The sequence below is a fragment of the Sparus aurata genome, chromosome 5, assembly GCF_900880675.1.
Source record: "Sparus aurata chromosome 5, fSpaAur1.1, whole genome shotgun sequence".
Lineage (NCBI taxonomy): Eukaryota > Metazoa > Chordata > Actinopteri > Spariformes > Sparidae > Sparus > Sparus aurata.
The window spans coordinates 24,416,993-24,430,087 of NC_044191.1; the positions used below are offsets into that span (position 1 = coordinate 24,416,993).

Consider the following 13,095-nt stretch of genomic DNA (forward strand, 5'->3'; position numbering starts at 1 on the left):
GCAGTGACTTAAAGGAAGTAGGATATGTTTGGAGGGTTTTTTGTGGTTTTTTTGGGGGTGGGGGGTTAATTCGAATTTATGAATAGATGCGGATCACAAAGGCGAAATTCTCCCCGAGGGACGATCTGATTTCAAAGGGACGACTGGTATCACCAGCCTTTCCAGTTCTATTCTCGCACAAACTCCTCTGATGGAGCGCTGGTTCTGTCACCTGGCGCAGTGACAAGCTGCTCACACATCGTTATTTTACGAGAGGGGATTATTTTCTTGATATTCCTGAAATTCAGTCTTCTTAAAGACCTCACCTTGAGGTGTTGAGTGTTTAAAGATTAGCTAAAAATGCACCTTGGATTAATCCTGTCGTGGTACCGTGGAAGCAGGGCGCTTAACGCCATGAAACTTCTGACGGCTGCGCTGATAATGCGCCCCGACACGCAAGCTTGTGGGACAAATCTGTTGTGTTCATCTCATCATCATTCCTTTTCGGCTGGCATCTCACGGAATCGGCATGTGTTATCTGTGATCACCACGAGAACATCTAGGAGACAAACAAAAAGGCGACGCTTGATCGATGACATCAGTCAAAATCTGATCTAATGTTTTGATATGGACGAATGAAGAGGAACGGGCTGGGATCCTCTACAGCAGCTGTTGGTGATTCATGGTCTTGCTCAGTAGGACAGTTGTTTGCAGCCATGATAGCCCGAGGTTGGGCTTTTCCTGTTGAAGGACACACACTGTGATGGCTCACTGCGCTCCCCCGCAGCATCCGAGGAATCAGCGAGCTCTGATTTGATCTGAGAGCCTCAGAAAGCAAATAATGTGATGACTGTGACATCCTGTCGCTGATTTGTTCACTTTTCATTAAAACAGACCTAAAGGCAGATGCGGCCATCACATATCCTTATTGTTTCCAACTTTGCCACGGAACAAAATGACATTTGAAACTTTTCCCACCCTAACAGATCCCTTTAGTCTCCTCTACGCCTACACGGCGTACAGGCATGTGTACGTAGATTGTTATTATCTTAATACCACTATGCATACAATAATTCCCTCAAGGATAATATCATTCTTAAACAGGTACGGGAAAATTCTGTGAATTCTCACCACAGCGTTTAAAACGGGCTGACTCCGCTCGTACTGCCAGCAGAAAGCCTGACTTTGCACTCGCTCAACGGCTCTGTTTCCACTGTGGCTTCTGAAAAAGCACCTGGGCCTCCCCACATCGCGGCAGATGGAGGAGCAACCGCACACCCACTCAGGGCTGCAGGCGCCGCTCTGTGGGGCCAAGCATAACAATAACCCTCGAGGCCGGTCAGCCCTCGTACGCTGCTCTGCTTTCAATGAATCTGCAATGTTGAATCCAAGGTTTTCCATGGTCACGGCCAATGAAACCTCTGTCCAGCACTGCAGTACCCACTGTGAATTCACAGAGGATGATTAAGTGCTGGGTGGGCTTTAATAGACCACAAATGTGTGATAATTGGATATATACACGTGCGGTGATAAAACAATACCTGTAGTGTATTAAATTACTCCATACTGGATTTGAGTGGTTTTTCAATTTTCTACACATCATAAATACTTAAATACTGTACTTCATGCAACTGCACATGCTTTTCATTCAGGTTGACACACTGTGAGGATGACCTTGCAAAAAACCTCAAATAATCGCCCAGTATTATATAATATACCTGTGAAGTTCGATGGCTCGAACTTGCAGAACCACTGGAACAGTCCTTAAAGCTGTTTCTGATTTTGAGCTGCAGTCTTGTTTGTTCTCATCTAAAGCAATCATTAGTGCTTTATATTCACATCTGTTTGTCTTGTTTTTAGTCTCTTTTATTAGTGTAGATACCATCTGGCTGAGTTACTGAAGGCAAGTCGATCAGAAAAATCAATTAAACTACAATCCAAGAGCGACAGAGTGACAGCATTCTTCCTCCCTCTGCTGGACATGAGCTGGCAGTGCCGCTTTCTAAAAGCTCACTGACACATTATCCCCCAGCAGAAACAGTGAAACGTTATTAATTTTGTTACACTTACACAAATTGCAATCGATAAAAGTAATCCCTAAGTATACTCTAACACCAATTACACTTGATTATGTAAGGATTAGATACAGTTTGAACATTCAGATTTACCGATGAGATGCTCAAGAGTGAAGAAACGTAAAATAACAATACAACATAAAAACACAACAAACTTATATTTTCAGTGCAGAATAGAATAACAATAAAAAAAAGATTTAAAAATATATATAAGATAAATTTAGGACAAATAACAAAACCACAATCAAAACTAAAATAGAAAAGCATTTAAAATGATATTAAAAATGTATTTTTTACATTTCACACTTATAACATCTTCTTTTGCTAACAGAATCAGTTTCAACTGGTTAACATACAAAATAAAATTATTTTTGTAATCCCCTAAACTTAGTGCTAGAAGGAAACAGAGATAGCTGACCTTAATAACTTGCAAAGAAATATGTTTATATAATGTTTTGATTACATTTATTTCAATATAAAAACTAGAAATGCATTTGTTCACATATATTAAGCCCAGTGTCATTACGAAACACTTTGCTAGGATTCATAAACATTTGTCAATGCTGAAGCCGTCTGGAAATGAGGACGTATAACTGGACCTGAAGACTGTATGATCCTTGTTTATGAACTTCGGTGTGCCTCCTAATAATAAAACTGTGACCCGAGCAGTGGTCATGAGAGCTTTCATCAACACTGTGTGGAAAATCCCAGGATCATTTATTGTTATAGTCACTGCTCTGTAGCAAGAAGTGTGAGGGGTAAATAATTGACCACAGTTATTGTATAATTGTGTGGAAACAACCAGACTGGACTTATGCAGAGCTGACTGCTATTCCTGAGGTAAGCAAACCAGGGTATCAGTGTGTGTGTACCAAAGAGAATGTCAGATTATTCAGAATCTGAATAATATATATCATTTTAGAAACATTAAGGCCCTTCTGATTAGTACTTCACATGTATTCAATCCATAATGAGCAATTCAAATTAGACAGTTAAAACAGTGATGACGCTTTTGATTATCACACTTTGACAGTAACTTTCGACTTGACACATAACTCAGTATGAGCCTAATTGTCCAGATGTGGACCCTCAAATAAAATCAAATTGTTTCACAAAAAGAAAACAAGACAAGACAAGACTTAAGATCCGATTACGAATTAAAATTAAACATAAACATTATTTAGCAGCTACTTCAGTTCCACCCAGCTCAGCTTTAGTAAGGAAAACTATACAAACTTCAAAAAAACATCAAAACTCACCTAAAGGCAGGTTTTGGGGAGGCTCACGGCCTTCCCTAGAAGATTACCTTTACTGAGTTCTCATGGAATTAAAGTTTCCAATAATAATAAAATAAAATAAAAAAATGGAAATGAAATGCAAGATTACTATCAAAAAGCCTGACATGCAGTATTCCTGGTGCTCATGAAGGGGGATCATTGTTGGGTATGTATTTCCGGGGTATCAGAGCAGAGATATTGGCTGTCACAAGATAAAAATCCGTCTTTGCCTACCGATTAGGAGGTCATGCGACATCAACACCTCTATTTACGTGGGCTCTACCGCTTGAACCTAAATTAATGAATTATAGGATGACAGTTATAAGTAGATTAGAATTCGTGTAATTATTAGCGAACAGCAACTCACCTGGTCGGATTTACAACGCTTCTGAACCAAACGGGAAGCCTTTTTTGGTTATTTTCACCAACGCGGAAGTGAACGAAGATTTTCCTCTCGCGCCGCTGCATTTCTCCTTGTACGTGTCAAGCACCGGCTTTCCGAGGACAGCTCGGTTGTCCACTGAGGTTATCCACAGCATCATCGATCTGATACAACCATTTTAATAATAAGACATCAACCCGAGACACTGGCTTCGGCATGTAGAGCGTTTAATGATTACATCTGGGTATGTTCGCGTTGACTCCCCGTGTCTTCTCGACCTTTATCGTTGTTTTCTGATGCAAATATTAAGCAAGCTAAAGGAAAACTCCACTGCTAGCTTAATGCTAACTAATCTTCAAACAACTCTTGTGTTTCCATGATGTGTATTTCGCCTCGTTACTTAACGTTAGTTAACACCGACATTGTTAAGGAAAAGTAGCCGGAAACAACAGATGTTTGTTTGATGGCATTGTCAGTGTAGCACACAGCCAACGTTAGCTAACATCTGTTTATGATACACGGTGCTGTTAGCAGCCCATATTTAAAGGTTAATCTGTCATATTTCGGTGTTATTTTTGAACCGAGCAGAGGTAGCACTGATAAAGCTTGAAGCCTTGCTACATTATGTATAAAAACCCACTAGGTGGCGTCCTGGTACATGTAAAGGCTAAAGAAAAAACAGTTACTTGTACCTTTTTCTAAGCCACCCTCTCTGAACTTGTCATTATTGTGATATATAAACCACAAACTAATGCTCTATAAGTCTGAAGCTGTTAATGAGAAAAACATTTGGGTTGCCATGTTATGAAAAACCCTCTCTGGCTGGTAACTTAAGTCATTAATTGAGTTAAACAAGTGTTTAATTAACAAACAAGCAGTTAGAAGTGTTAACTAATAAGTAGGGCTGGGCAATATATGTGATATATGTAGTTATGATTATATGAGACTATATATCATCTTTGATGATCGTAATATGTCATAAATGTTGTCTTTTCCTGGTTTTAAAGGCTGCATTAAAGTAAAGTTAGTTTACACCTAACCTGTGATGTGTTTGATAACCAATACAACAAGTGATAAGTGTCCTTAACCTCTTTATATATGCAGGTAAGACAGACCGACTGAGCCACAACATGTAAGAGCCTCTCAAATACAACATTTTACTAGTGGCATCTCCTGACAGAGTAATATCTTAATACTTTCTCTCTACTTTTGAAGGTCTGCGTTAAAACATCACATGTCACTTCCTATGACGGTGGGCGTCATGTTGGTGGGCCTCCCATACTCCATCTCTGTAGCTGCTCAGTGGCTTTATGGCTGGCCCAACAAGCCTGGATATAAGAAGTACATAGAAGCACTGAGACCAAGGTAACTTGGCAAATAATGTTGTTGTCGTTCATGTCCTCACGAAGAAGTGCTGGTTATTAAATCCCTATTGCGTGTTTGGTTTCTCCATCAGGCGAATATACTGTTTGAGCAGAGCCGTACTGGAAACTCTCAAATATCTCCAATATGGAAGACTTTACTTTCAGTGGAAGTCTTGGTATAAGAATGATGAAAACCGCAAGCATTATGAAAAGGTGTGTTAAGGATAAGTTGTTTAATTCATCTGTCTGTGTATCTTTGTATGATAGCCACGAGACACATCCGTACATATCTAAAAGTATAATGGTCACACTGTCATGTTTTCCTCTTTCACCATTCAATGCAGTCCCTTGAAAATTTGCTTGTTAAAGTTGACATTCTCGTCTGTTTGGACCCTTCAAAGGGCATCACATTTGGCCGCCGAAGCAATAAGCTGGACTTGTACCACCCTCCGAATGCAGGCATGTCTAAAGATGCGCCAGCACCACTGGTGGTTTTTATCTACGGTGGTGCGTGGGGCTCCGGGGAAAGATCCACTTACTGTTTGCTGGCCAGGCAGATGGCTGAAGAACTGAGTGCAACGGTCATTTGTCCTGATTACTGTACCTATCCAAAGGTATGAGCTATAGGCATTCTGATTTAAGATTTATAGCACATACTGTATGTAGAGCATAGATGACTGGGAGACAGAAGTACCTCTCTGAACTCTGTGAACTTTAGGTGAGAGTTAGACTGCAGTAACCCAAACTTCAGATAAGAAATGTAATCATAAGTGTGACTCTGGTATCTGAACTGACGGCTGGTTTCATCTGATCGCCAGGGGAACGTTTTAGCGATGGTCCAAGATATTGCTGATTGCTTGGTGTGGGCCCAAGAGAGTGGACCAAAGTTCAACTTTGACAAAGTAAGAAATATGAAGTGTTCTGCTGAAATTGAGGAAAACTTTCAGATAATAATGGCAAGATTCACAATTTGTTATAAACCTGTATTTTTAAAAGGCTCCATGAAATCATATAAAACCTAAATCCAGTCCAGTTTTGTCGAAAATTGTCCAAGCATGGATGAAAATAATTAAAACATTTAAGCAATTTCATGGGAACCTGAAGCCTACAGTCAAAACTCATATTATTAATAAATATCTGAACTGTTTTAAGTTTGAGCTGCACTGACTGTTAAATCTGTTTATATTACAACCAACAAATTGAAATACTTGTTCAGTTTTACTTTAAGATATTCGTACCGAGACATGTTTTTTTTACATCGTTCTGTAGTCGAGCATCCAAATTTACCGTGTCGTTGCCGTGTTGTTTTCTGTCTTTCATAGGACAACATTGTGTTAATCGGCCATTCAGCGGGGGCACATTTGTGTGCTCTGACCACACTGTTCCTCATTGATGTAAGAGATGAGCTTTTCATAGAGGCCAGAAAGCAGAGGGACGTTACACTGGCTTTGAAAGGAGTTATCGGTAAGGAACATTGTAAGGTGTATTACTGAGTTTCAGTCACAGTTGTCACCCACATTTTACGCTAAAGAAAACTTTTGAATTGTTGTCTTGTTTTTATCGTATGGCCTGATGGCAGCAAAGTTAAAATTTAAACACTTTTGTTAATCGTCGATATCCCGTGGACAGGTCTGAGTGGTGTGTACAACATCATGGACCATTATGAGCATGAGCAGATGCGAGCAGTCGAATACGTCTCCACCATGCACAAAGCCATGAACGGAGTGGAGAACTTCCCTTACTACTCCCCAACACACATACTGAAGAATTTCAGCCAGGACAAACTGAGCAGGTGACCAAAAAATACAATGATATTGGATTAAACAACAGTGATGTTCATGAAATCTGTTGAACATGAACATTTTTCACCCACGGTCGTCTCTTGTTTTCTGTTCTGGCAGAGTTCCTCCGTTCGCTTTGCTCCACGGGACCAGCGACATTATTGTTCCTTCTGAATCTTCCACAAAGTTCTCTGAGCTCCTCACCTCGTTGTCCATTAAGGCGTCGCTGTACCTGCTACCCAGAGTCGACCACACTGAGATCGTCACGGACCTCATGACGTCAGACAGGCGATTCTACCATCCCATTTACAGCTGCATCAAACAGGAGTACAGAAAACTTATGGGAACCTGCTGACGTCCCATCAGATCAGAAAAACATCCATTCATCCCTAATATTTACTGATTGTGCCATACACTCACTTTGTTTACAGTTTCCGCTCTAATACCTCAAAATAAATCATATTTAGCCTTGAGTTTAACTCTAAGTTGGTATACCATGATAATGATTTATAATTTGCACACTTCTGTGATTGTATTTTAGTAAATTCATGAAATGTGTCGATTGATTTTTAATCTATAATCCATAAAAACAACAGCTTTGCTTTTTAGACTCCATAAATGTCATATAAATGACATCTTTTTTTATGTTAAGTAAAATCAGTAAACATGAAGTGAAATCAGATGTGAAGCAATAACAGTATTATGTAAAACAAGTGAAGCACACTGATGCAAACTACTGAAATGTCCAGGATTCATTTATTCTAATTATTGACCAATTAAACCCTGCTGAAGGAATTGATCATATTTTTGCCTTTTGTCTTTATTAACTGACCACAGATCTCACATAGAGTTTTGTAGCATTTTATCCTTGTATTTTTAACAGAAAAATCATATGAATTGTAAATTAGACGTTAGCTCAGATGTTCAGCTTTATGCAAGTATAGTGTTTGTTTTTAGCACATGCTTGTGCTATATATTACATACTACTATGGTAAATATATAGCATCAGTATTGTAATAATCTGGTTGAAATCATTTAAAATACGTATGTAAGTACAATGTACAGAATTTACTGAGGGAAAAATGTAAGAGTTCATGTGAAAACTTTCAAATACATCTAATATGAGCACATGAGCAAGAGAGTAGATCACCATTACAGGTCTTTTAGTAACCAGTTAAAGCGATGTATGATTAATACAATAAACCTTTTAGCACTAAACTTGCAGTGTTCTGCTTGTTGCATGTCGTGCATGTATGTAGTGTATATATGCCATCACTGGTTTTAATGTGGCTTTCTTTTGCAAATCTTTAAGCTGCATGCTGTGTGTTATATTGCTTTGTGTGTCCTGTGTTGTTCTGATATGTGGCCAGTTTTGTTCTACTTGTTTTGTTTTTTCTCTTGTCTTTGTTGTTTTTTAGGAACCTTTTTCAACACCTTGGCCTGGGGACTACAGATGAAAGAGTAGCCTTTTGGCTGGTTCTGGCATTTTAATGTATTACAACAGTTATGATAATACGTTTATTTACATAAAGCTCCTTCCAAGGACACACATCACTTCGCCGTGTCCCCTCTTAGATAAACTAAATGACACATTTTACATCATCAGTGAATGATGCAGTGACTTTTTTTGTCAGTACCACACTACTCTTTAAAGATACAGTATGTACGAATTGGCCACCTGTCAAATTGATAACATCAATATTTACCTTATATAAATGGCTGGCATTAGACAGGATAATGTGTGCATGCATGTGCACACACACAGGGACATGCAGTCTATTAGAGGCAGCAGCAGCAGCAGACACGGCACTGTAATGCCCACTGCACTGGAAGAACTATCCGCCTGTGACAACAGCAAATAAAATCATAGAAAGGGACAGTCGTCGCTGCCTTGAGAGGTCTAAGGTGGAATTTCATTTTTTATTCAGCTATATATCTATTAATAAGAATTGACCACCTGTCAGGGCTAGCTGACTAGTATGCTAACCTAAGTAGATAGCTCTGTAACACAATCAACACTATGATTTTTTTTTTTATTCTATCCATAGTTTTAGTCCATTTTAGGATGTTTTAAGCAAAAAAGGTATGCATATTGCACCTTTAAAGAGAGCATTTGCACCATTTATTTTGTGTTAATGCAAGTTAGGATAAATGCAGCCAGTTTGAAATATTTAATTAAAAGCTGCAAAATGATTTATCAGTATTAAAGCCACCAAATGACTGAACTGGGAATTTGATGAAGCTTTCGAGCTTTTTCTTTCTTTCGTTCTTTCTTTCGTCTTCCTCTTCTTATCCCCCTTTTTCTTTCTTTCTTTCTTTCTTTCTTTCTCTTTCTTTCTTTCTTTCTGTCTGTCTGTCTCTCTCTTCTTGTGCTTGTTCTTACTTTTTTCCTTCTTCTCCCCTTATTCATTTCTTGTCGTTCTTCTTCTTCTTCTTCTTCTTCTTGCTTTTATTTTGAAAACTGAGATTAACACGCACTCTCACGCGCACGAGGCGGAGTTTACGGAGGACTCACAGCCTGGTGGTGGAGCCTCACAGTCCGGTCGGTCTGTCTCACCGCCTCTCTGTGTGTGTGTCTCTCTCTCTCTCTCTCGCCATTCTGGGGGGATTAGTTAGCGGTGACTGTTGTGTTTGACGGTGCCGAGGCGTGAAGAAGTGAGCACAGGTCTGTAAATATGTAACCGCTCAGTCGGCGAACATTGTAGTTTTTCCACCGGGAGAAAGAAGTAAGATGGACACCCAGAAGAAGTTGTGGCTCCGCGGTCTGCTCTGGTGGTCGCTCCTGCTCGAACTGGCGTCCGGAGGTAACAATACAACTTCATGTTTCTCAATGAGACAAGTGACATATACACATAAAGAGAGATTCATGACGCAGTATATGACAGTTTGTTGATTATTTAATTTAACTGGTTCACTTTATCGAGTTTGTTCCAGTGTTTGTAGTTTACTGGGGAAACAACTGCACCCTGAAGGCTACTTCACAGGGTATAAATACCTTATTCGGTGGTAGTAAACATTACCATTTAGCTTTTGTTACTGGCTGTGATTTCCTTCACATGCAGACTACATCTGTAATTCTGTAACATCATGGGTGTGTGTCCAAAGGCAGGCTCAGTTTAATTTTACAGAGGATTGTTATTATGTTGTCTGTACGTGCTGTTTTAGTTCTCAGGTCTTTAAATGCAACACCTTGCAGTATTTTTAATGAGGACGGGCAGGTCCAGCAACAACAGTCTTTTCTTCTTCTTTTTCTAAGCTTTTACTGATTTTTTTCCAAATTGATAAGGCAGATATTATCAATATTTTCCTTATATAAATGGCTGGCATTAGACAGGATAATATGTGCATGCATAGTGTGCGCACACACACACACACGCACACACACAGGGACATGCAGTCTATTAGAGGCAGCAGCAGCAGCAGCAGACATGGCACTGTGATGCCCACTGCACTGGAAGAACTATCCGCCTGTGACAACAGCAAATAAAATCATAGAAAGGGACAGTCGTTGCTGCCTTGAGAGGTCTAAGGTGGAATTATTTTTTCTTCCAGCTGCGGATGATCATATATATCCGTGTGTGCATGCATTAGCCTCTCTGGTTGATTTGATCCTGGGCATGTGTCATCATATTCAGCATTCATCCATGCTTTGCCCCCGGGGATAATCAAGAATTATTTCACCATGACTCACACTCGCCATATCCTTCATTGAAAATAGTTACAGTAGAGACATTTGTTTTACTTCAGTGCTCCTGTCGAAGCCCTGACAAATCCACGTCCCAGGCTGTGACAGTGCATCAGCAACAGAGAGTCACGACAGTCACCCAATTTAAAAAAGAAACAAAAATAAGCAAAGAGGCACTTCAGTCGAGTTGCATCTCTGATTTTGATGTATAAACTGAGCACACAGGCAGTGACAAGCACTAGTCGTACCCCTCAAATTAACTGCATTCGCTAAAAGGTCAGCAGCTTTGTTGTTGGGAAGTCTCACCAAAAAATGTCCCTGACGTTCAGAAAACTGCCCCTGCAAACATGTAGATTACAGAACACCGTCCAAACGCCTCCTGTTTCTGCCTCCTGAGGCACACTGTCAGGTGTACACGGGTATGTTTATCAGAGGGCATTGTTTCCAGGCTCTTTCATTTACATACCCTCCCCCCAAAATTGTCTGTTCTTCAGCATGTGAAAAGCTGCAACAATAGAAGTTTTTCTTCCAAACACTTAATTGACCTCGTTGGCATCTTTTTTGACAGCACTTGAATAATCCAGTTCCCTACAGGGCAGTGAACTGTGTGGGAGACCCTTTGGTTTAAACCCAACTTGACATTTAATAATGACGTCATCGTGACAGCACTAAAATACAATTGAGCTTGTCCATCCTTGTGAATTTAAGGGAAAAATGTCATTTCGTTCCTCTTGGCCAGTTGTAGGGAATGCTCCCCCCCCTGTTATGTACACAGAGCCAGTCAGATGAATGAACATGTCGTATAAATGAGAAATAAAGTCAGTCTGACTCAGGGCCACAGCGAGGATAGGTAATGCTGGCTGCTGCGTGTGTCTGTGGTTCAGTATATTTGTTTATTTCCGGCTGTATTTAACGGCACATTACACCTGACTGGTCAGTTAATGACAGTAAATTTAATTTAATCCAACAATAGGAATTATCTTTTGGTTGTGTGCACAAATATGCATGAAAGCTGACTGCAGTGGGGAACATTAGATGGGATCAACCATTTGAGGTTCTGAAAAACTATGTGCAGCTACTGAGATGCTTTTATTTGGGATAAACAAATGAATGCATTTGGTCAAACGACCCGCAAATTTTGTTTTACAGCAATGGCTTTGGTAAAATATTTCGTTATTAATAATTAAAGGATTGGGGATTTGAGCCCTGTGAGTCAATTATTCATTTAAAGTCACTTCTCAAACAAAATATTCAGCAGTTTGAGCTTCTTTATTCTAAGAAAGTGCTGCATTCTTCTTCTCTGATAGTAAACTAAATAACTGTTGGTTGAACAAAACAAGACATTAGAGGATGTCTCGTTAAGATTTAGGAAATTACTAAGCAATGTTCTCTTTTCTCTCTTGGGGGGTTTGTATAAGGTTTTTTTAGGGGTTTTTTTTGTTTAAGATAAAATGAAACTGGAGAACTGTTTCACTTCCTGTAAATTGTAACATCCTTGATCCTCCAATAAAAAGATTTATTAAAAAAAAAAAAAGATTTAGGAAATTGTGATTTTTCACCATTTTCTGGCATTTTAATGCAAACAATCGACAAATCAAGAAAATAATTAACTAACTGTTTATGTTAAGGATAAGAAAATATGACATCTGTATAGAAAATCATGTTGTAAATAAATCTAAGGAGTGAAGGTCTTCATACGGCCAGTTGCGATTCTGTACTTTACCATACAATGCTGAATTTAAATTTTTGATATATGGATGATGCATTTAGACTTGAAGGCTGTTCACATTCAAGTCAAGTCTATTTATATAGGATATTTCATGCAACAAGCCTACACTCAATGTGCTTTAAAAGTAATTACTATACATGACAAAACTGAATGCGAAAGAATAAAATACATTAAAAACATATAAGATGGGAAAACATATATAAAAACATGTAAGATAAACCATATTGCACAAACATATTTTTTTTAAGTATTAGTGCATAAAATGTTTTAAGTGTTTCTTTTATTTTAGTATTGATGTTATCAGAAGATGCATTATCTTTGATGTGGGTGATCCTCGTTGTCCCTCAGCAATGGTGGTTGTATATTGACTTGCCTGAAGCGTTAATTTACATGCTTCACTACTTTAACTGTGTTAATTTATGCTGCACAGCACATACCAATTGGATTAGTCAAGCTAACTACCCATTAGTGCATTAACCCTTTTGAGAGTAAGAATAATGCATTAGCTCACATTAACTGAATCTATATTCCCCAGTTCATCACTTTGGCCCATTAACAGTCCTCCATTTTTTTGCCCTCAGCCATGAACGATAGATTTATCCGACATGTTTCTTTGCAGAGGTGAAGATGCCTGTTAACCTTTTGACGAAGCGTGGGACTCATTAGAAGCTGAACTGGTGGTGCCTGGGCACAGTGGCTTTAGATGAGAAAGCTTCAGAGCACGTTAGCCCAGATTACAGGGTGATGTGAGATGGCTGGGAGGTGAGGTAGAAGAAACAGCTGGGTCCGTCCGCTGCGCTCTTCCTGGAACATGGGGCCACAG

At 39.3% G+C, this 13,095-nt stretch overlaps 2 protein-coding genes across 3 annotated transcripts in view; both read left to right on the forward strand.

Annotated features, from left to right (window-relative positions):
- Positions 1–3,789: 3,789 nt before the first annotated feature.
- LOC115581541 (probable isoprenylcysteine alpha-carbonyl methylesterase ICMEL1) lies at positions 3,790–7,662 on the forward strand. The gene is made up of 9 exons (XM_030416710.1): positions 3,790–3,957; positions 4,818–4,845; positions 4,929–5,078; positions 5,170–5,290; positions 5,479–5,691; positions 5,896–5,979; positions 6,400–6,541; positions 6,707–6,869; positions 6,979–7,662. Coding segments are annotated over exons 2-9 (1,110 nt in total). The 5' UTR covers positions 3,790–3,957; positions 4,818–4,843; the 3' UTR covers positions 7,214–7,662.
- Positions 7,663–9,378: 1,716 nt separating this feature from the next.
- cspg4ba (chondroitin sulfate proteoglycan 4ba) overlaps positions 9,379–13,095 on the forward strand; it is a 29,197-nt gene continuing 25,480 nt past the window's right edge. For both annotated transcript variants that reach the window (XM_030416656.1, XM_030416657.1), the window contains exon 1: positions 9,379–9,662. In XM_030416656.1, the coding sequence (XP_030272516.1) occupies positions 9,590–9,662 (73 nt within the window). In that variant the 5' untranslated portion in view covers positions 9,379–9,589. The remainder of the gene's footprint in view (positions 9,663–13,095) is intronic.

Bases quoted from the DNA above. Each gene is read 5' to 3' on its own strand.
- LOC115581541 (XM_030416710.1), top strand. The intron at 5,980-6,399 runs GTAAGAAATATG...TGTCTTTCATAG, and splicing joins CAAAGTTCAACTTTGACAAA to GACAACATTGTGTTAATCGG. The intron at 6,542-6,706 runs GTAAGGAACATT...TCCCGTGGACAG, and splicing joins GGCTTTGAAAGGAGTTATCG to GTCTGAGTGGTGTGTACAAC.